This window comes from Peromyscus maniculatus, chromosome 11, assembly GCF_049852395.1.
Source record: "Peromyscus maniculatus bairdii isolate BWxNUB_F1_BW_parent chromosome 11, HU_Pman_BW_mat_3.1, whole genome shotgun sequence".
NCBI classification, from domain to species: Eukaryota; Metazoa; Chordata; class Mammalia; order Rodentia; family Cricetidae; genus Peromyscus; species Peromyscus maniculatus.
Window position 1 is genome coordinate 89,812,374 of NC_134862.1, and position 22,542 is coordinate 89,834,915.

Consider the following 22,542-nt stretch of genomic DNA (forward strand, 5'->3'; position numbering starts at 1 on the left):
AATGTGTTCTGGTTCATTTCCAGGTATTTAGAATCCATCCCAGGGCCAGCAAGATAGTTTCGAAGATGAAAGCACTTACTGCCAGATCCAGCAGCCTGAGTTCAATCCTTAGACTCCACTGAGGGGAAACAAGAACTCTCAAGTTATCTTCTGATTTTTGCTTGCATGCTATGGTACAGATATGCAACCCCCACCCCCCAAATAAATGTAAAAAATTAAAGAAAAATCGATCTCAAAAGTCAATTGTGCTAGGTGTAATGATGGCTCACGCCTACAATCTCAACACTCAGGAGTCTCGAGCAGAGGATCATCATGAACTCAAGGCAGCCTGGGCTAGAGTGAAACCCTGTCTCAAAATCCAGAGACAGACTGAGAATGTAGCTCATTTGGCAGACTGGTTGCCTGGTATATACAAAGCCCTGTTTCAATCTCTAGCACCACATAAAGCCAAGTGTGGTGGTATATGTCTATAATCTTATCACTGGGAGGTAGGAGACAGGAGGATCAGAAATTCAAAGCTATCCTCAGCTAGACAGGAAGTTTGAGATCAGCCTGGACTGTCTCAAATACCAAAACAAACAAAAAATTAAAACAACACACATCCCCCAAACATAAAGAAACAACATCAAAAACCCTGAGTAACAAAACAAAGCCAATTGCATCAAATTTCTCTTCTGGATAGGTAAAGTGGTCAGAAGCGTTAAAAATATATAATACGCGTGGCGGCGGTGGTGGCGGCGGCGGCGGCGGCACACACCTTTAATCCCAGCACTAGGAAGGTAGAGCCAGGTGGATCTCTGTGAGTTCGAGGCCAGCCTGGGCTACAGAGTGAGTTCCAGGAAAGGCGCAGAGCTACACAGAGAAACCCTGTCTCGAAAAAAAACCAATATATATATATATATATATTACTTAGGCCAGGCAGAGAGCTCAGTGGATGAAGGCAGCTGCTGCCAAGCCTGGTGACCTGAGTTAATCCCAGGCCCCACGTGGTAGGAGAGAACTGACTCCAGCAGGTTGGCATGAGTGCATGGGCAGATGCACCAATACAAAATAAGTGTGAAAAACAAACTATATAAAACTTTGGGAGGAAAAAGAATCTCTCTCCCATACTGTAACCTCTCCTTCCGATAATGTTTCCATATACATTTTCTTTCTGGAAATACAGGCACAACTACAATTAATTATTTCACCCTTTAACAAAAAAGCATATAGAGACACATTCCTATGCTTTTTATTTAAGAATAAGTTTGGGAGATGTTTTGTGGTCTTTCAAGTAGCTATACCATTTCATCATACGAACATTAAGATTGATCTCCTATTATATGTGCCAGGGAAGAGGAGTCTCGTGGCACATGTCTATAGTCCTGCCACTTGGAAGGCTGAAGCAGGAGGCTCATGAGTTTGAGGCTAGCTTAGGATATATAAAGACTATCCCTCAATAAAAAAAATAAGTAAAATAAACTAATAAAATTTGTAAGTTTCTATCCACTGGTGTAATTTCCCATCTCTTTTCTAGACACTGAAGAATGTTTCTCACCTTTATTGATATAGATGGTTTTACTTTCCTGAAAGCGTCTTCAAAATGCTTATGGCTGACCTTGAGCTCACCTGTGGAAGAAATGCATCAATACACACCTCAGTCTAGTCCATTAACTTGAAAGACAGGAAAAGTGAGACAGGTGATCAGATGGAACCTATTCAGGTGCATTTACTATGCCCTCTCCAGCCCTGCCGCAGTGAGAACCTCTCCGTCTGTCTAAGGAAACAGGACTACTGCTGGGAGTCACTGTCTCTCAGAAATGCTGGGATGGAAGAAAAATCGTTCAAGTCAAGCTGTGCATGCTGCTCACACAGTCAGAAATGACCAGTGTGGTCTCAGGTATAAGAGATTATAAGAAGAGATGGTCAATAGAACTAGAAATAACCAGGAACCTGTATTATTACCCAAGGGTATGTTCTTGAATACAAAGTCACACTACTGAGTAATAAAAGGCTAAACATTCTCAAAGACAAGATTTACCTAAAATAAGGTAACACATGTTGCTGATCATGTCACTGAGATGTTGGACAGCAGAGTTAGCTATGGTTTGGGTAAGGTATTAGGGCAAAGTCTCTAAAGGCCAGAGAGCTAAAACTGAAAGCCACAGCAAAGCAGAGACGGCAGAATTTGTTACATGTGCACACAAACAACAAGCAGACAAATGAGTGGCAACTCCATGCATGAGGAAAGGCCTGTAATTTTTAGTCCCCGAACATACCCTAAGAAGGTGATCAGATTCAGCTTACAAAGTAGCATACGTGATTTTGGATTTGGTGGTGTGGAGGATGGGAGCAAGGAAGATATGACAGAGTCTCATCATGTGACCCATAAATGTAAGACCCTTCTGCTTTGGTTTCTTAAGTATGAAGATTACAGGGCTGAAGAGATGGCCCAGAGTTTAAGAGCACTGGGTATTCTTCCAGATGTTCTGAGTTCAATCACCAGCAACCACATGGTGGCTCACAATCTGAGATCTGGTGCCCTCTACTGGTTTGAAGACATATATGCAGACAGAATACTATATACACAATAAATAAATCTTTTTTTAAAAAAAAGTATGAAGATTACAGGTACACAGCCAAATGTGGCTCTGATTTTTGCTTATAAAATGTTCTAAGTTTGCCTATTATCATTAACTTCCAAAAGGAACAGAATACAGTTTATAAAAAAGGAAGTTTCGACAACTGAATCTAAACATTATCTAGCAAACAAAACAAAAATCAAAAACACTCCCCAAAACACCTTTTCTAATAAATATATGCATGTGTGCCAATAAATCTATGCTAAGCATATGTTGCCATAACAATATTTAGCTTTAACATCTGTGGAGGTGGGCAGGAGATGACTCAGTATTAAGAGTGGATACTGCTCTTGCAGAGGGCCTGAATTCAGTTTCCAGTACCCATGTCAGGGGGCTCACAACCACCTGCAACCTCAGCCCCAGGGGATCTTAATGCCCGTGTGGTCTCTGAAGGCACCTGCATTCATGTGCACATCCCTCCCTCACCCAACCCCCCATAGACACACATATACACACAATTAAAAGGAGACCAGTACACATTTGAAGTTCCAATGAGTGTACATCTGTACAGTGCAAAGCACCTCAGAGACACTTAGGCAAAGTAAAGGCTACTTCTGTACTGCATGTGGCTGGAATACAGGTCATAAATGAATCTTTTCTGGCCACACATACCCAAATAGTAACATCAAAAATAGTACTGAAATGTGAAGTAAACAACAAACATGTTGAAAAGGCACCATATCATCCATAAAGGAATACATGGATTTTGTCGTTGGGCTATCTGGCTTTTGTGATGCTGGGGAAAGAATCCCGAGCCTTGTACATGCTAAGAAAATTCTCCATCACTGAGAGATAAAAGTTGCCATCTGATTTTATATTTCAAAGGAAAATCTTGGTATATGGAAAATTAGGTATTTCTTAATCTTTCCAATTTAGGTTGAATTTTAATAGGCAAGTGGGTTTTACCTTAGCAAAAGAATTAAGAATTAATTTTCCAAATTGTTAAGCAGCAAACTCATAATGGCAGTGAGCAAACACATTTGCCTCTATCTAACCACTGTGTATCTGACAAGATACAATGCTGCTTATTAGAGAGATACTAAATAACGACTATTGTGTCAACAAGAGTTTACATAATATTCCACAACACTTCTAAAGGTCTCATCAAAACAGTCATTGTTATTACACACTGTTTTAAAAAATATGCTAGAAAAGTATCATTTTAAAGGGCAGCAAGGCTTTTAAATATCCAGAATAATAAACTAGACTAGAAAGAGATTCCAGAGAGCCTCATACCTGTTCCAACTGCACTCTTCTGTCCTGTTATTTCTTGTCTCAGGGCACAGAGGGAAGCTTCTCGGACCAAAGCAGAGAGGTCTGCACCCCTGTAATCAAAGAAGTGTTTTTGTGTATTCTTAGGTATTCTAAAAGCTGTTCAATTATAATATACTTAACAATGAGGAAAAAGGACAATGAATGATGGTGGGACAAACTGACTAGGATCAGGTATGGTGATATTTTATTTGTACTGAAATGTGATTTTATTTGTATGTTAGTAAATAAAGTTGCCTGGGGGTCAGAGCTAATAGCAAGCCACTGCAGAAGCTGGGCGGTGGTGGTGCATGCCTTTAATCCCAGCACTTGGTAGGCAGAGCTAAGTAGATCTCTGTGTGTTCAAGGATACAGCCAGCATTGGAGACACACGCCTTTAATCTCAGTACCAACCATAGAAGACCTGGAAGTCTCTACAGACAGGCAGTAACGAGGTTGTCATGTGGTTGGGTTTACAACCAATGAGAAGGCAGAACAGAAAGTCTTTATAAAGATAGGAGGAAGAAGTGGAGGAGGAGGAGGAGAAGGAGGAGAAGGAGGAGGAGGAGGAGGAGGAGGAGGTGAATTTTGGAACTAAAACCTCAGGTATCAAATATTCAAGTTACCATTCAAGACTAGGTCTTGGAAGTAAGTTTACACTGTTGAGCAACAGCCCTGAAGCCCTCAATGATGAAAATACTGACTTACTTAGCTTACTTTTTTGTGGGAAGTCCAGTATTATTTGCCCTTGCTATAGAGGCAAATACCAAGTAGCAAAGGTGTTAGGGACAAACAACAGAGCTTTAAAATTACAGAGCGGCTGGAGGGTCTCAGCTAAACCACAACAAGAATAAACAAAAGCCGAAGGCAGAAGTATCAGGAGTCATGCTGTTGTTGCAGGCTCAATGTGCACATGTATGCAGAGCACACAGTCTTGCAGATTAACCTCTGTTGTACAGATGTATCTAAGGAATATGGTATCCAGTGAGAAACACATGCTTTACATATTCTCAAAGTATAACTAACAAGGGTAACAATGTGGTCAGGGAAGCTTGAGTGCCAACAGAAACAGTCTATGTCAGGAATTCAGAATCCAAATGGACAGGCAAGCTGTCCTCTGAGAAGGAAACAGCAAGAACCAGCCAGGCACTATGTAAGATGCTACACAGGAAACCTCATTAGCTTCCGCAATTTCCAACAACCTGAGAAATGGGCATCCTTTTTTTTTTTTTTTTTTTTTTTTTTTGGATGAAGATGAAGAAACAAACTATACTCCAGAGAGTTAACAGACCAGAGACTTAAATACTCACGTATAGCAATTACAGCGAAGGTCACTGCCAATTGCTTCCAAATTTACATCTTCATCCAGTGGAGGTTTGGTGCCATTCTGAATAAGAGCGAGATGTGAGTTTTGTTTGAGGTGTTAAAAGACTCATATACCTCCATGCCACTGGTTCTTAATGAAGAAGAAAGGCCAATGACTAAGGGAATAGAACCAACTCCAAAATCAATGTAGAGTGCTATAGAGTTCAATAAAGGGACATCTGGAGAATTAAGAGCAATGCTGAAGTGTAAGCCTAATAAATCCTTTCCTCCCCAACTTGCTTGTTGGTCAGGGTATTTCGACACAGCAATAGAAACCCAGGGAGTGGAATGTGGTGGTTTAAAAAAAAAAAAAAAAGGCCCCCAAAGGGAGTAGCACTATTAGGAGGTGTGGTCTTGTGTGGAGGAAGTATGTCACTGTAGGGGTGGGCTTTGAGGTCTCTTTTCTCAAGCTTCACTCAGTGTGACAGTCAGTCAACTTCCTGTTGTCTCTGAGTCAAGATCTAGCGCTCTCAGATCTAGCACCACATCTGCCTGCACGCAGCCATGCTCCCTGCCATGATAATGGACTGAACCTCTGAACTGTAAACGAGTCACCTCAACTAAATGTTTTTATTTATGAGTTGCCATGGTCCTGGTGTCTCTTCACAGCAATAAAAACACTAACTAAGATAGAGACAGGATTTCTCTGTGTGTTCCTGGATGTCTTAGAACTCACTTTGTAGACTGGGTTGGATTCAAACTCAGAGGGATCTGCCTCACTTTTCCTCCATGGTGACTCTCACTGTTTTTAAAATGCTTTGAAAAATCAAATTAGTATCTCATCTACAGAAGAGTCCTATAATTCTGTGACATAATTGGGAGGAGAGAGAGGAAAGTTGTTTATGTAGTGCTAGTGGTTATACCATAGTGATTTATAATGTAGAAGGACTGGAACATTCCAAGTGTCACCAAAGTGGGACAATCATCCTTGTCAACACCACCATGGTAAACATTTTCAACCATTACTGGAAGATACTGAGTTGGGGGCTGGGAGCCACCCCAGTGGGCAGGAGCTGCTATGAGAGGCTTTAATATTCAAAAGAATCTCCACCCTAATCTCGACGGTCACACAGCACATAGAACCTCCCATATATATTTCGTATGCCATTAGAGACTTTTACCTGAAACCTGGAAGCAGAGGGAAGAGGATCGCTGAGTTTGAGGCTAGCCTGGTCTACAGAGTGAGTTCCAGGATAGCCAGGGCTAAGAAAAGAGAGTTAATTATGAAGGCCATGCCTTTAATCCTAGCATTCAGGAGGCAGGCAGGTAGATCTCAGTGAGTTTAAGGCCAGCCTGATCTATGTCGCAAATTCCAGGCCAGTCCAGGCTATATAGTGAGACCTTGTCTCAATAACAACAACAAAACTAACTATGCTAACTCGGAAAACAGACGTCATTATGAAGACTTCAAATCTCAATTGTGTCTCTGAATGTTCCTGATGGACCTGTATTTACTTGCTTTACTGCCTCCAAAACTTCCTACTCCATTCAGACAAGATCTGATGATCAAAGATTTAAAGACACAGGGAACATGATTACAGTGATATCTGATAGCACTGGTTAACACTAATTCCAATCCTTCATTTAGTTTACCTTCATTCTGAGTAGGAAAACTGAGAATGGACAGTATGTTCAGTGATCAAAACCAGACTACTTTGGGAGATGGAGGCCTGATAAACATTTAAGCCACTGAAAAAGAGTAATCAGCTAACCTAATTACTACCTCGTGTAACTTTAAAATCAATATGGGCAGGGCTGGAGAGATGGCTCAGTGGTTAAGAGCACTTACTCCTCTTGCAGAAGACCTGGGTTCGGTTCCTAACACCCACATGAGGAGGCACAAAACTGCAGTCACTCCCGTCCCGAGAATCTGATGCCTTCTGACCTCACTGGGCAACTGCTTACATGTAGTGTGCATATCATGCGGATACACATATACATAAACAAAATACAAACATTTTTAAACACCACAAACATAACAAAAAACCTCATTTCTTTACTTACTTTTGTGATAGTCTTCAATATGGCAACACGGTCTGCCGGGGGAGGCAAACCTACAAAGAGTGTTTTGTCCAGTCGGCCTGGCCGCAGAATGGCAGGGTCAATGATATCTAGAGAAGAGAGAAAAACAGAAACCCCAGACAGTTGTTGTTGTTGTTGTTTTTTAATGTGATTAGTAAAAGACAGAGTTCTTTTTTAAAAAAAGCTAAAAATGTGCTCAATTGGGTATTATTAAAGTCCAATGTTCTGGGGCTGGGACAGTGGCTTAGTTGGTAAAGTGTTTACAATGCAAGAATTAGGACCTAAGTTCAAATCCCCAGAACTCACATAAAGCAAAGCATGGCAGCAACTGCCTGTAACATCAGCACTGGAAGGGAGAGATAAGAGGATCCTGGTCAGCCAATCTAGCCATAGTGAGTTCCAGGTTTAGTGGGAAATCCTGTCTCAAGAAACAAGGTGAAGACTGAGGAAGACACCCTATGTTCTCCTCCACATACATGCACGCACACTTGCATACAGATTTCATGTACACATACCCCTCCCACACAAATCAAAAGCTACTACTTATCAAAACATATCCAACTGTCTTATGTTCCTTTGTGTTCCTGGAGGCTCTTAGTAGCTACAACACAGTGCTGAGCTTCATACTGCAAACAAAAAAGTGGGGGTTTTTTTTGTAGCCCAGTGACTGATAGAGTACTTGTTTGGTATGCACAAGAACCTGGGTTTAACTCCCAGCACTGAAAAAAAAAATTAATTAAAAAAAAACCTAGGCAGAAAATAATTATAGACATCAAAATAGTCACATTAGACAATGAAACAGAACGGCCAAACAGTCATGAATACAACTGAAAAAGACCCGGACAATCTATCTGTAAATATATGCAGTAAACTGACACAGCAGGGTTTGCTATAAGGGAAAAAGGAGAGGATGAGATATAATAGAGCAGAGGATAAACACAAATGCATGAGAGGGCAAACACAGGTAAACTAAGATTCATCAGTCACTCAACATAGGCCAAATCAGTACAGAAATGTTAAACAGAATACTATGTTTTACAACTAAGAATAAAGAACTGGAGAGTAAGGAACTCTTAAGATGACACAAGAAACCTCTTAGGAAAGATAAAATGTATATAAATACTCAGAAGATAATTAAAGAAAATTTAATGACACTGAAGGGCCTATTATTCTCTAATCTACTGAAATTAAATAAAAATCAAAATTGCTTACAGTACACAAATATGAACAGTGATATATAGCCCATTAATGAAAGAATATGCTGCTACAGAAGGCTGGAAGACAATCTTTTTGAAATCTGCTAGGAAAAAAATGTATATGCTCAAGAAAGGTAGTGTATGACATCTTTAAATCAAGGTTTTGTCTTGAAAGACTCTATAATCTTATGATCAATCATTAGCACTATTAGGAATTGTGGCCTTGTTGGAGCAGGTGTGGCCTTGTTAGAGAAAGTGTGTCACTGTTGGGGCAATCTTTGAGGTCTCATAGATGCTCAAGTTACACCAAGTACAGCACACAGTTCTCCTTCTGCTATCTGTGGATCAAGATGTAGAACTCTCAGCTCCTTCTCCAGCACACACTGCCATGCTTCCCACCATGATGATAATGGACTAAACCTCTGAAACTATAAGCAAGACCCAATTATATGTTTTCCTTTATAAAAGTTTTCTTGGTCATGGTGTCCCTTCACAGCAACAGCAACCCTAAGACAATTCCCAATACTAGTTTTGTAGTACTGTAATTGCTCATGACCTGCTAACATTATCAACAACACTCAGATTGTAAGACAATCCTGCCAAGTAGGTATTTTCATCTGACAGTCACTAAGATGCAGTAATATATAGTATAGTATGTAGTATACCACACACACACACACACACACAAAAAAAAAAAAAAAAAAAAAAAAAAAACCAACCAAACAAAAAACCCTGCGGTATACTATGTATGTTGAAAATGTAAATGTAATCCTGGCACCTGGAAGGTCGAGGCAAGAAAATTTTGAATTTAAGGCCAGCATGGGCTACATAAAAAGATTGTCTCAAACATAACAAAATAAGGCAAAACCACCAAAAAGAATATATATAATCTCTGCTCCTAGTACAGAATGTTTAGAATTTTCTGAGTGACAAGAGTATCTTTGCTGCACTAATGAGGTGATTTATGATGAGTCTCTAGATATTATTAGGATGAAGATGAGTCATAGCACAGCCCAGGAAGGGAATCAGTGTTCAAGTTTTGAACCACGCCCTGAATTCTGGGGAAAAGCCCAAATTCAATCATGTGGCCAATGAGCTAATTTAGCATGTCCCAGTGGTGGTTTGAATAAGAACGGCTCCGCAGACTCGTCTATTTGAATGCTTAGGGAGCTGTTGAAATGGGTGTGGCCTTATTGAAGGAAGTGTGTCACTGGGGTGGGCTCTGAGGTTTCAAAGCCCATTCCAAGCCCAGAGTCTCTCTCCTTGCTACCTGTGGATCCAGATATAAAACTCACGGATACCTCTTCAGCACTATGTCTGCCTGGGATGACAATGCATTCAAACTCTGACACTGTAAGCCAGCCTTTCTTCTTATAAGACCTGCCATGGTCATGGTGTCATGGTGTCTCTTCAAAGCCACAGACACTAATACATTGTCCATAGTCAAGTCCTAAGTGCTATTAACCGTAGTGACGGCTCAATGGTTAACAGCAGCTGATGGTCTTCCAGAGCAGTTGAGTTCGGATCCTAACATCCAGGCCAGGTGGCTCACAAGTGCCTGTAACTCTAGCTCCTGAGAATTTGACAAAGTCTCCTGGCTAGCAGACAGTTATCAAACATCAGAGTAGACTATGAAAGTCTGGATTGCAGGGAAGGCAAAGGGTTAAAAATATGAATAGAAATTAGACTAAAAAAGAAAAGCTAACTTTAGCACTTTGGAAGTTTTTAGTCTTTTTTCAAATCTAACATAGAATGCTTAAGCTTGAAAACAATTTTTAAATCATAGGTAGAGGTCAATAATGGGGCAAGCCTCCAGCATAAAATCCTTAAAAAATTTATCTTAAATTTTTGGGTATAATGAAGAGTCTGTTCCTTGTTTCCTATGAACTTGAGGAAAACCACAGCACACACACTGAGACCACTTTTAGGGTCAAAAGTGTGCATTATGCCAGGCATGGTGGTCCACGCCTCTACTCTCCGCACTCAAGAAGTTAGCTAAGGTAGGAAGACGGCTCAAGGCCAACCTATGTAGCAATATCCTTTCTCCAAAAATCAAATAAACAAACCAGAAACAGTGGAGAGTGTGGTACAAGGATTCTCTGATAAGAAGACCACTTTATTAGGGTTGTTGTAGTTTGTTTCTATCGCTGTGATAAGCACTAAGAGTAAAAAATGACCAAAAGCAACTTAGGGGAAAAAAGTATTTATATGGCTTACACTTACTGTTGCTAAAAGCTTGCTCACTGGTTCATATTCAATCAGCTTTCTCTTTTTCTAAAGATTTATTTATTTTTATTTTATATGCTTTTATTTATTTTTTATTTTTATTTATTTTGTTATTTGAGACAGGGTTTATCTGTGTAGCTTTGGAGCCTTTGCTGGAAACTCACTCTGTAGCCCAGGCTGGCCTCGAACTCACAGAGATCTGCCTGGCTCTGCCTCCCGAGTGCTGGGATTAAAGGCGTGCGCCACCACTGCCCTGCTTTATTTTATATGTTTTATGAAGGTTTTCCCTGCATGTATATATGTGCACCGTGTATCTCTGGTACCCAGAGAATAAGAGAGAGCATAGGATCCCATGAACTGGAGTTATAGATGGTTGTGAGCAGATGTAGGTGCTGGGAACTGAATCCATGTCCTCTGCAAAAGCATCAAAAGTGCCTTTAACCTCTGAGTCATCTCTCCAGCCCTAGTTTTCTTTATCTACCTGCCTGGGGAGGTTGACTCTCATGCCAACACTCAAGATAATCTCTTACAGACATTGCCAAAGACTAATCTATTCTGAGCAACTAATCATTCAAGTCAAGTTCCTTCTGTCTCCCAGGATGACTCTAGGTTGTGTCAAGCTGACAACAAATCGGAAAATAATTTTCTTAATTTATTTATTTTTATGTGCATTGGTATTTTGCCTGCATGTGTGAGGATGCTAGATCCCCTGGACCTGGAGCCACAGACAGTTGTGAGCTGCCATGTGGGTGCTGGGAATTGAACCCTCATCCTTCGGAAGGTCAGCCAACACTCTTAACCACTGAGCCATCTCTCCAGCCCCCAGACAATATTTTTATTTTATGTGTACAATGTTTTGTCTGCAAATATGTCTGCATTACATGCTTGCAGTGGATCCTCTGGGACCGGAGTTACACACAGTTCTGTGCTGTTTTGTGGGTGGGTGTTCTGAACTGTTGAGCCATCTCTCCAGCCCCAGTGTTTTTTACTACAGCATACACAAGTGTGGTGATATTTTGTTTGTGCTCTAACAAATAAAGCTTGCCTGGTGGCAGTGGTGGCAGATACCTTTAATCCCAGAACTTGGGAGAAGGAAACAGGAAGTGATATAGCTGGGCGGAGAGAGGAAGTGATAAGGTGGGGTGGAAGCAGGAACTCTCGGGTGGCTGGCTGCTCTGCTTCTCTGATCTTTCAGCTTTCACCCTGATATCTAACTCTGGGTTTTTATTAAGACCAATTAGAATTTGGGCTACACACAAGAGCTGTTTCAGGTTATATTTCACTTTATGAACTCATTTGTGTAATGTTCTTTCTTACCTGGCCTATTAGTGGCAGCCAAAATAAAAACTTGCTGACGTGTTTCCAACCCATCCATCTCCGTAAGCAGCTGATTCACCACTCGAACACTAGCGCCTGTCTACAAAATAAATAAATAAATAAATAAATAAATAAATAAATAAATAAATAAATAAATAAATAAATGTCTAGTTCCATCACCTTCAACATAAAGAAAGCAGCCTCCTTCCTCCATGTTTCCTCTGCACAGAATATATTTACTAACCTGAATGAGAACTTTCTGTTGAAAGATTACAGTGACTGAGCAGTAGCATGAACCCAGAAGTCCCAGGTACTCAGAGGCTAAGGCAAGAGATCACTTAAGTCTAGGAGTATAGGGTCAAACTGAGAAACCAAGAGGCTCTTTATAGAAATATAAAATAAAGAGAGAAAGGAACAAGGTATGGACCGGAGGAGGAAGTGAGGAAAGAAAGAAGGAAGAAAGGCAGGCAGGCAGGCAGGCAGGCAGGCAGAAGGGCACCAATGACTACTTCTTAAAGCGTCACAATATATAGATACTGTGCAAAACACAATCGTCAGTGGATTCCCCAGCAAAGCTGCTATTATTCAGTCAGCATGAAAAAAAAAAAGAAGCTTAGATGAGGTTATTTGTCTCATGTCTTAGCTCTACATAAGGAGAGAGATGAAATTCTTACTGAATTGTACAATTCTGAAATATTTAGAAGTTACCATGAACCTCCATCTAGGCAAATCGAAACTCAGCTTCTGAGCTCTAGATTTCTGCCTATGTCAAGTGTCCCACATCTTTCAATGCAATACATAGAGGAACATTGAGTATATTGAGATTTTTTTTATCTTTTTCTTGAAATGAATGGTACAAAGTATGGCTATTAAGGGCAACACCCAAGAGAATGATTCAGGAAATAAATACAGGGTTACAGAAATATGGAAACATGGCAATAGAATACATAGACAATGAAGGAAATGAGAACGTGGTGCTATGGATGTTTCATTATTAATTGCCTTTCTTCAACATAAATTTATGTACAGACACAGCAATGTACTTAAACACATACAGATTCTTTGAAATGGGTGCATTTGTGGAGACTTATTTTAGCTATGTGGTAGTGCATGACTTTAATCCTAACACCCAAGAAGCAGAGGAAGATGGATCTCTGTGAGTTTGAGGTCAGCCTGATCTACACAGCGGTTGCAGAATATTCCTTTACACTGTTGTCAAGATGTGTCACGGTGATTAGTTTAATAAAGAGCTGAACAGCCAATAGTTAGGCAGAAAGAGGTTAGGCGGGACTTCTGGGACACAGAGAAGAAAAAAGGGCAGGGTCACCAGCCAGATGTGGAGGAAGCAACATGAGCAGTATGGAGATGAGGTAATGGGTGACAGAACACACATGAAAACAAATGGGTCACTTGAAGTTCTAAGAGCTGGTGGGACAAGCCTAAGCTAAGGCTGAGCTTTCATAATTAATAAGAAATCTCCATGCTGTTATTTGGGAGCTGGTGGTACAGAGAAAAACTTGATACACACAGTGGATTCCAGGACAGCCAGGGCTACACAAAGAAACCGTGAATCGAAAAGAAAAAAAAAAGGAAAAAAAAAAAAAAAGAACTCCTAGGTTCAAAAGGAAATTGTGAGGCCACACAAACGTGAGAGCGTGAGTTAGGACCTGGTACCCACATCAGAGCTGAGCGTGGCAGCACTGGAAGGGGACGCAGACAGCGTTCACCGGCCTTGCTGACCACCAGTGGAGCTCAAGTGCAGTAGGAGACCCCGTCTCAAAAGGAGTGAGTCAGATTGAAGGAGCAGGACACCTGACATCCTCCTCTGGCTGCTGTGAACACACACACATAGGCATGCACACCTGCACACAAGGAGCATACATCATACACACAACTCATACATACAAAAATAAAATTTAAAAAGGATCCTCCTTAACAAAGAGAAAAACTACAGAATCCAGACAGGAGGTAGACCTTGTAATAATAAGCTAAAATTACAATACTCTGTAACAAAATAAAGCTAAGTAATAAGACTGGAGAACTGATGTTAGCATGCAAACCCAGAAAAGGGACTAATTTCACTACATATAAGAAGCTCTAATCAAGAAGTTCCAGGAGTAAAAAGGCCAAAGTGTATCTGATATTACCAAGTAAGTTATAGATGACAAAATATAAATTTACTGAAAATGGTCAAACCTCTATGAAATCAAGAACATGTCCACAAAATATGTTTTGTTAATGTAATCGACAAAAGGTGTGGGAAATGGTTAATAAACACACTGTTCTTGGTTATTACATGCCTGACAGATTCTTTGAAATATGACCTTGTAATTACTATATTTCACTAAGTCTAATGTATATACATCTTCAGCCATGATTCATACTTCCCAAATTCTATCCCACATTACTTGTATAGATGCCCAAAGACAGCAGCTACAAATGTTTGAGAAAGTTCTGTTTGTAAAAGAAACACCTAGAAGAAATATAAATATCTAAAACAAGACACTATCAAGTAAATTCTGCTATAGGTAGACTGTAGAATAGTATACAACAGGAAAAAATAAAATCAAGATAACATAGCCATACTTATATAAAAAAATCTTTACTTACTTCTCGGTCTGATCTTCGAGGGCATAAAGCATCCACTTCATCAAAAAATATCACACAGGGTGCTGAGTTCTTGGCTCGTTGAAAAACCTGCCGCACAGCACGTTCGCTCTCACCAACGTACTGAACAGATCAGAAAGTAGATAAAATGAAGACAGTTCAACCTCGGGGCTGAGTACCAGATGACAGCAGCTTTATGTTACGTAGATCCTGTGCCTTTTTATACTTAGGAACAGTAAACAACTAAGTATTAAATCATGTCGACATATAAAAACAGGCAGTTGTCCTGAATATGGTGGCACACCCCTATAATCTCAGTATTTGAGAGGGTGAAGACAGACATGGAGATCACCAGTTTCAGACCAGGGTGGACGACACAGCAAAGCCGGGCGGTGGCGCCGCACGCCTTTAATCCCAGCACTAGGGAGGCAGAGGCAGGCAGATCTCTGTGAGTTCCAGGCCAGCCTGGTCTGCAGAGCAAGATCCAGGAAAGGAGCCAAAACTACACATAGAAACCCTGTCTCAAAAAACCAAAAAAAGGGGGAGGTTAAAAAAAAAAAACACCAAAAAAACAAAAAACAAAACAAACAAACAAAAAAACCAGACAGCCTCCAGGCAGTGGTGGTGCACGCCTTTAATCTCAGTGGGGAGGCAGAGATAGGCGGATCTTTGTGAGTTAAAGGCCAGTCTGGTCTACAAAGTGAGTTCCAGGTCAACCAGAGCTACACACAGAAAAACAAAACAAACAAAGACAGCCAATTACATATTTAATCAAATATGTTGTTTTTATTTACAAAATCAAGACTAAGTAGAATATAAAATCTCTAGTTAAAAAAAAATTCCATTAATTCTATTGTAGTCTAAAACTAATTTCCTATTTCTTATGTAGTAAAATACCCAGGAGTAACTGTTCCTCATTTAACAGTATTTTGAAAACACACAAACCAAACTGATCCCTACTCTCATATATAAACAAACAAATATTCTTGCTAAAATAGGAAAAAAAATTATGTAGCAACAGTGGAGTCAGGGTGAATGCACTAGGCATATCATAGATTCATAATGCCTTATTCCATGTTAAATTTAATCTAAATTTAAATAAAAACATTAAGTTCAGTCAAGGAACTATAGCAATCCATAAGTAGCAATATATCAAGACTGAGTAATAAGAATTTATATGTAAGGAAAAGGTTTTACTTTTTAGCTGGACATAAAATTTTTCTGATAGGGCTGAGAGCGTAGCTCAAGTAGTACAGCATTTGCCCGGCATGCACAAGGCCCAGACATCATTACAAGAAAAGAAACGAAGTCTCCATAACCAACACTAAGCAAGAGCAGGTTTGGGTTGGGGAGATACGAGCCTGCTGTGCAAGTGTGAGTGAGGGTCTGAGGGACCCACGTGACAAAACAACCCAGTGGCTAGAACTTACAATCCTAACACGGGAGAGGTGGATCAGGGGGATCCTTGGGACTCTCGGTCCTATAATCAGACTCATTATGGTTTATCTTAATTAAAATAAGGGCAGGTGCCACACAACTTACCATATTTAATAATTCAGGGCCTTTGACGGATATAAAATTTAGTCCAGACTCATTTGCCACAGCCTACCCAGAAGAAACAAAAAAAATACAAATAAGATAAATAGGAAAAAACCCTTTTGTATTTATTGGATTGTCAAATATTGAAATATTAAGCCAGATGTGGTGGTATGTATACACCTTTAATCCCAATAATTGGGAGGCAGAGGCAGGCAACACCTTTAGGAGTTGAGGGCAAGTCTGATCTACACAATGAGTTCCAGGTCAAAGACTGAGGTCCTATCTAAAAAAAAAAAAAAAAAAGCTATTTTAAATATCCATTAAAAATTTAAGTTGTAAGATGAACTTTAGAAAGCCACCTTGATATATTTTTAAAACATGCATTCTATTCACTGAAAAATGATTTAGGACTACATTCTAATAAAATTACCAGTGAACAACACAAGATTACACAATGTACTGGGATTTTTGGGTCAAGGTCTCATGTGGCCTATGTTGACCTCGAACTCATTGTGTAGCAGAGGATAACAAATTCCTGATCCTCCTGCCTCTAGCTCCCAAGGACTGGGATTATTGGCATGTGCAACTGTATCCATATTACCATAAACTATGAAACATCTCTATGGCAAAATATAATCCAGGCCTTAAACACCTTTTCAATTTCTTATGACCTTTACTATGTCTGTAGATGTATGTGTGGTGTGCACTTGCTTCACAGTACTCCTGTGGAGTCAGAGGACAATCTGGAGGAGTCACTTCTTTCCTTCCACATGCGGGTCCTGGGATTGAACTCAGGCCTTCAGGCTTGATGGCAAGAGCCTTAACCTGCTAGCTGGCCATCTCTTCAGCTCAGAGTATTGAAAATATTGTATTCAGGGGCTGGATAGATGGCTCAGTGGTTAAAAGCACTGGCTGCTTTCCCAGAGACACGGCAGTGAGTGTAACCCTCTGTAACTTCAGTTCCAGGGGTTCTGATGCTTTCTTTTGATCTCTATGGACTCCAGGCACACATACAGTGCAGATGATATTAAAAAAATAAAAATAAAAAACCCATCTCAAAAAACCAAAACAAAATCAAAATAAATAAATAAATAAATAAAAATCTAAAAATACTATATTCAGTAATTAATACTAAGCAAGAAAGTTTAAAGACTGCTTATCTGAAGCTAGGTATAGTAACATACATTTGCAATCCCAACTCGGGAGGCAGAGGTAGGAGGGGATCTCTAAGAGTCTGAGGTCAGCTTGTACTACGTAACGAGTTCCAGGCCAGCCTAGATAGGATACAGAGCAAGACACTACTCTCTTTAATTAACATAAAAATTTTCTTAAATAAAATTTTACATTTTAGGAAGATACATGTATTATTGCTATGGTTTAGATATGAAACATTTCCAAAAAGTTTGTATGCTTGGCTTTCTGCTGACAGGGTTTTGGTAAGTAATTGGATCCTAAAAGATTTGACCAAAATGACAGATTAATTGATACATTAATAATTCGATCTTGCTGGGTGGTGGTGGCGCACACCTTTAACCCTAGTATTTGGGAGGCAGAGGCAGGCAGCTCTCATGAGTTTCAAGAGAACCTGGTCTACAGAGAAAATTAAAGAATAGCCAAGGCTACACAGGGAAAAAAAATTCCATCTCATTACTGAGGTAGTGGAATGCTTGAGAATGTAAGTCACCAGGGGCACATTCTGGAAAGATTTATCTCATTCCCAGTCTCTTCCTGGCTCTTCCTCTCTCTGCTTCCTAGCTTCCATGAGGTAAGCTACTTTCTTTTGTTACCCTTGTGCCTCGGTATTCTCCCTCACCACAGGCACAGAAACATGGAGCCACCAGATACTGGACTAAGGTCTCAGAAATTGTGAGCCAAAATATGTCCCCTCACCTTTTAAGTTGTTTAGGAATTTGATTACACTAACAAAAGCTCATAAACAAATTATCTTGCACATATTATATCTTGATATGTATAAAAGAAAAATACCTGGGACCAACTACAAAAAAAAAACAGTGGTAGCAGAAAGCAGTAGGATTATAAACGTCTTTTCTCTTTTGGTAATTTATATTTTCTATTGCAGAAAGTTTTTTTTTTAATATTGTAAAGAACATAGTGAAAATGCTCAAGTTATAATAATTAAACAAAAGCAAGAAATAAGCTCAGCTACAACCTAAAGTTATATAGTAATATTGTACAGTATGAAGATTAGAATGGCCTCTGAGCAAGTGACTGGGGAGTTCATGAAATGTTCCCTGTGAGACACATAGGCTTTCTGTCCTCAGGGGACAGGACCCTTTTCTTTCTTCTTTCCCAGGAAGGAGGGTGGCACAACAAACTAAAACCATTTTGTTCTAAAGAACAAACAACATAGAAAATTTTATTTAAAAAAAAAAAAAAAAAAGTTGCCGGGCGGTGGTGGCGCACGCCTTTAATCCCAGCACCCGGGAGGCAGAGGCAGGCGGATCTCTGTGAGTTCGAGGCCAGCCTGGGCTACCAAGTGAGTTCCAGGAAAGGCGCAAAGCTACATAGAGAAACCCTGTCTTGAAAAACCAAAAAAAAAAAAAAAAAACAGATTTCTAACAGAAAGTCTACAAAGGATTTATTTCATGATATACTTAAACCTTTATTATCCAACTGAAGGCAAGACACGCAATGCATGTAGTTGAACTTGTACCGTACCTTTGCTAGCAGAGTTTTTCCACATCCAGGAGGACCAGCTAGGAGGATGCCAGCTGGAGTCACCAAACCAAGAGTTCTGAACTGGTCTGGGTTACGTACCGGTGCCTAGAAGAAACAATGCCAACAGTGATCCATCACTGGTGCCCACTTTACACTGAATGTTCAAATGTTTCTCATCTTTTATACTCAACCCTGACCATGAGGCCTGAACACAGCAATACCTGGCTGACCCTTGTTTGAGACATCAGGTACATGGTGACAAATGGGAAAGGCTCTCTTTTTTCTTTTTTGAAACAGGGTCACACTATGTACTCCTGGTTAGCCTGGATCTCGGTATGTAGACCAGGTTGGTCTCAAGCTCAAAGATCCGCCCGTCTCTATCTCCTAAGAACATGATTACAGGTGTGTACTACCGCATCAAGCCAAAGTCACTGTTCTTAAGGAATTTATACATACATGTAAATTATGAAAACATATTAGGCAAAAAATACAATATTTCATTATTTTTATATTATGTGTGCCAATGTACATAGATCACAGGACAAACTCTTGTGTGCGTCCTTGCCTTTCACCTTCTTTGAGTCAGGGTCTCTTGTTTTTCTGTTGTGTATACCTAGCAGGCCCGTCCTGTTCCTACTTCCAGTCTCCCTCTTGGAGTGTTGTGGTTACAGACACTCACTACTGCACCTGGTTTAACATGGCTTCTGGGGATACAAACATAGGTCCTTACCTTTGCATTGCAAAGGCTTTACCCACTGAGCTCTTCCCCCCAAGGCCAAGATAAACTATTTCAATATATTAAAATCAAGTTTTAGAAAATCAACCAAATTTCTAAAGTCCAGGTACAGCGTTCTCCAGGAAATCCCGAGACAAGCAGACCCTGCACACGGTCAAATGCCACACATGCCTGTTCTCTGCAATCCTGGTTACTTTCACTTTTGGGAGTACACACCTCTTAAATGGATCATAATTCAATTAGAGTGGCCAGAAAGCAGAAAAGTAAAAGTAAACTAAGATCAATCCACAGTTTCAAGGGTGTCAAAACTGCCTTGATTCTCCTGAATCAAGAGGCAAGAAGGTGGTTTTTACATAAATTGGTCTTGAATGAAACCTGTTTTTTTTTTTTTAACTCACTATATAGTAACCAAACATAACCAGAATAATGAGCATGAAATGTCTCAAGAGAAAAGCATCTCATTGGTGGAACATTTAGACTTAAAAAAGAGGACAACAGAGGCTAAATTTCCTATTATAATATTTGAATTGTACCTCAGTAAAACTGTACTTTAAAAGATGTATTGGGGGCAATAGAGATGGCTCTGTGGTTAAGAGCATTTATTGCTCTTGCAGAGAACCTGGGTTCATTTCCCAGCACCCACAAGAGGTGGTTCTCAACAATCTATAAACCTAGTTCCAGAGGATCTGATACTTTCTGACCTCTGCCAGTACTAGGCATGTACACGTACCCACATACACATACAGGCAAAACACTCATACACATAAAATAAAGAATTAGTAAATTTTTTTTAAATAATATAATCTGGTAGACATACTTGCAGGTTTTTTTCCTAGATCTTAACTCATGACCAATGCCAATGACACTGATAGGGATATACGTACCAATATTGCCATTATGAGCTCTTCTCTAATATCTTCCAGGGCACCAATATCGGCCCATGTCACATTAGGGACAGTTACAAAGCCTTCCCTTTTGGCAGAAGGCTGGACTTCCGCTAGAGCAACAATGAAATCATTTAATTCAATGCAAAGTCCTTGCATCTGTTCTTGTGAGAGGGGATCTTGGTCTCTTAGCAACCTCAACAGCCTTTGCAATTCATCCTTTAAGACAACAGTTAAAGGGAAAAAGTGTGAACCACCAAGTTACATATAATTTAAATAATTATTCCAAGATTCCCTAAGTTATACTGAATTTAATGAACTTCTATGTATTGTAATAATTTCTCCTTTACCTAAGATATATTAATTCATTCTAAGTAGATCCTATATTTGGTTAAATAAAGATAAATCTATTATAATCAAGATATATAAATATAATTTCCAGGACAATATTAGTGGCCCATGCCACTCAAAGTCATCCTCAGCGAATATATGTTTGGAGGCCAACACAGTCAGAGAGAGGGAGAGAGACGCGATTAATTTTATATTAAATACATTTCTAAAGCTTAAACTAGGGTTAGATAATGCAAACAGAGGCAGTTGGCCAGTATCCATTTCATCAATTCATTTCTATATATTCATAAAACAGCTGACTTAAGAAAAGTTACTGTGGCAACAATATAAATTCATTATAAGGTTCGCTAATGCCTTACCAATCAAATACACAGTAGGCAACTTTCCTAGGCCAATGAATCTTAAACTTCAAAGGCAGATTTCTTGCTTTGTGAAGAACATTAAGGGATAGAAACAAACCCCCATCCTCATCCCCAACCCCAAGACAAGGTTTCTCTGTGCAGCCCTGGCTGTCCTGGAACTTGATCTGTAGACCAGGCTGGACTTGAACTCACAGAGATCTCTGCTTCTGCCTCCCTGAGTGCTGGGATTAAACATGTGCACCACCACTGCCTGGGAAAATTTCTTTGATTAATTCATGTGGATAGGTGTTCTGCCTACATGTAAGTGTGTGTACCATGTGTTATGTCTGGTGCCCACAGAGGCCAGAAGAGGGTGTTGGATCTTCAGGGACTGAAGTTATGGACAATTGAGAGTTGCCATATGGGTTCTGGGATTTGAACCCAGATCCTCTGGAAGAGCTCTTTACCAGTGAGCCATCATCTCTCTAGCCCCTGTTTTACCTCTTTATTCATTCTATAACCACCATGTATACATATCTGTCTATGATACTGGTATATTTACTGTGCTCTTTGTGCTAGGAAAGGTAATACTAGTAACTAAGATTAAAATAAAGAACGTATGCTTGACTCAGCCAGTTTATCAAGGTAGGGAAGATTATGCAGCAAACTGCTGCCATTAAAACCACCACACTGGAGCTGGAGAGATGGCTAAACACTGGCTACTATTCCAGGACCCAAGTTCAATTCCCAGCACCTACATGGCAACTCACAACTGTCTGTAACTCCAGTTCCAAGGGATCCAATGTCCTCTTCTGGTCTCCTCAGATACCAGGCATGAATATAGTGCATAGATATACATGCAAGCTAACATTTGTACACATAAATTAAAAAAAAAAAAAAAAACAAAAAACAAACAAGCCAAAAAACAAATCAAAAAACCCACACCATACCTTGCGAATGTATTATTATTCAATAAATTCTGATATTTATAGTGCTCTTTTATTTCTCTGTAGTCTCATTCTACCAAGGTCTTTAAATGCAGAACTTGATTTTTCATTGTTGTATCTAGCACTTAGAAGCATTCCTAATAAATACTTACTAATAATAAAGAAGTCAAACTTGGATTAAAGTAAGCCCCAAGTTTGACCTAAATTCATATTAAAGTTAAATTGAACAAAGTAAGTTTTAAAATATGGCTCTCGGGCTGGAGAGCTGGTTCAGTGGTTAAGAATACTTACTACTCTCATGGAGGACCTGGGATCAATTCCCAGCACCAACAAGTGGCTTACAACCATTTGTGACCCCAGTCCTAGGGGATCAGAAGCTCTCTTCTGACTTCTGTGGGCAATAAGCACACATGCCTGCACATATACACACGTAGGCAAACACTCATACACATAAAACAAT

The 22,542-nt window shown here is 39.8% G+C and overlaps 1 protein-coding gene across 15 annotated transcripts in view; it reads right to left on the minus strand.

The window, feature by feature from the left end:
- Nvl (nuclear VCP like) overlaps positions 1–22,542 on the minus strand; it is a 65,538-nt gene that overhangs the window by 13,388 nt on the left and 29,608 nt on the right. For 14 of the 15 annotated variants that reach the window (XR_013043458.1, XR_013043456.1, XR_006062163.2 and 11 more), the window contains 9 exons: positions 20,444–20,662; positions 18,824–18,928; positions 16,148–16,210; positions 14,609–14,728; positions 11,999–12,098; positions 7,242–7,348; positions 5,183–5,259; positions 3,858–3,946; positions 1,538–1,608 (listed from right to left, as the gene is read on the minus strand). Coding sequence is in view for 8 of the 15 variants with exons in the window: in XM_042258728.2 (XP_042114662.2) it covers positions 1,538–1,608; positions 3,858–3,946; positions 5,183–5,259; positions 7,242–7,348; positions 11,999–12,098; positions 14,609–14,728; positions 16,148–16,210; positions 18,824–18,928; positions 20,444–20,662 (951 nt within the window). In the remaining 7 variants the exon portion in view is untranslated. Of the gene's footprint in view, positions 1–1,537; positions 1,609–3,857; positions 3,947–5,182; positions 5,329–7,241; positions 7,349–11,998; positions 12,099–14,608; positions 14,729–16,147; positions 16,211–18,823; positions 18,929–20,443; positions 20,663–22,542 lie in introns of those variants that run through there. The other variant, XM_076548101.1, reaches the window with a different exon arrangement.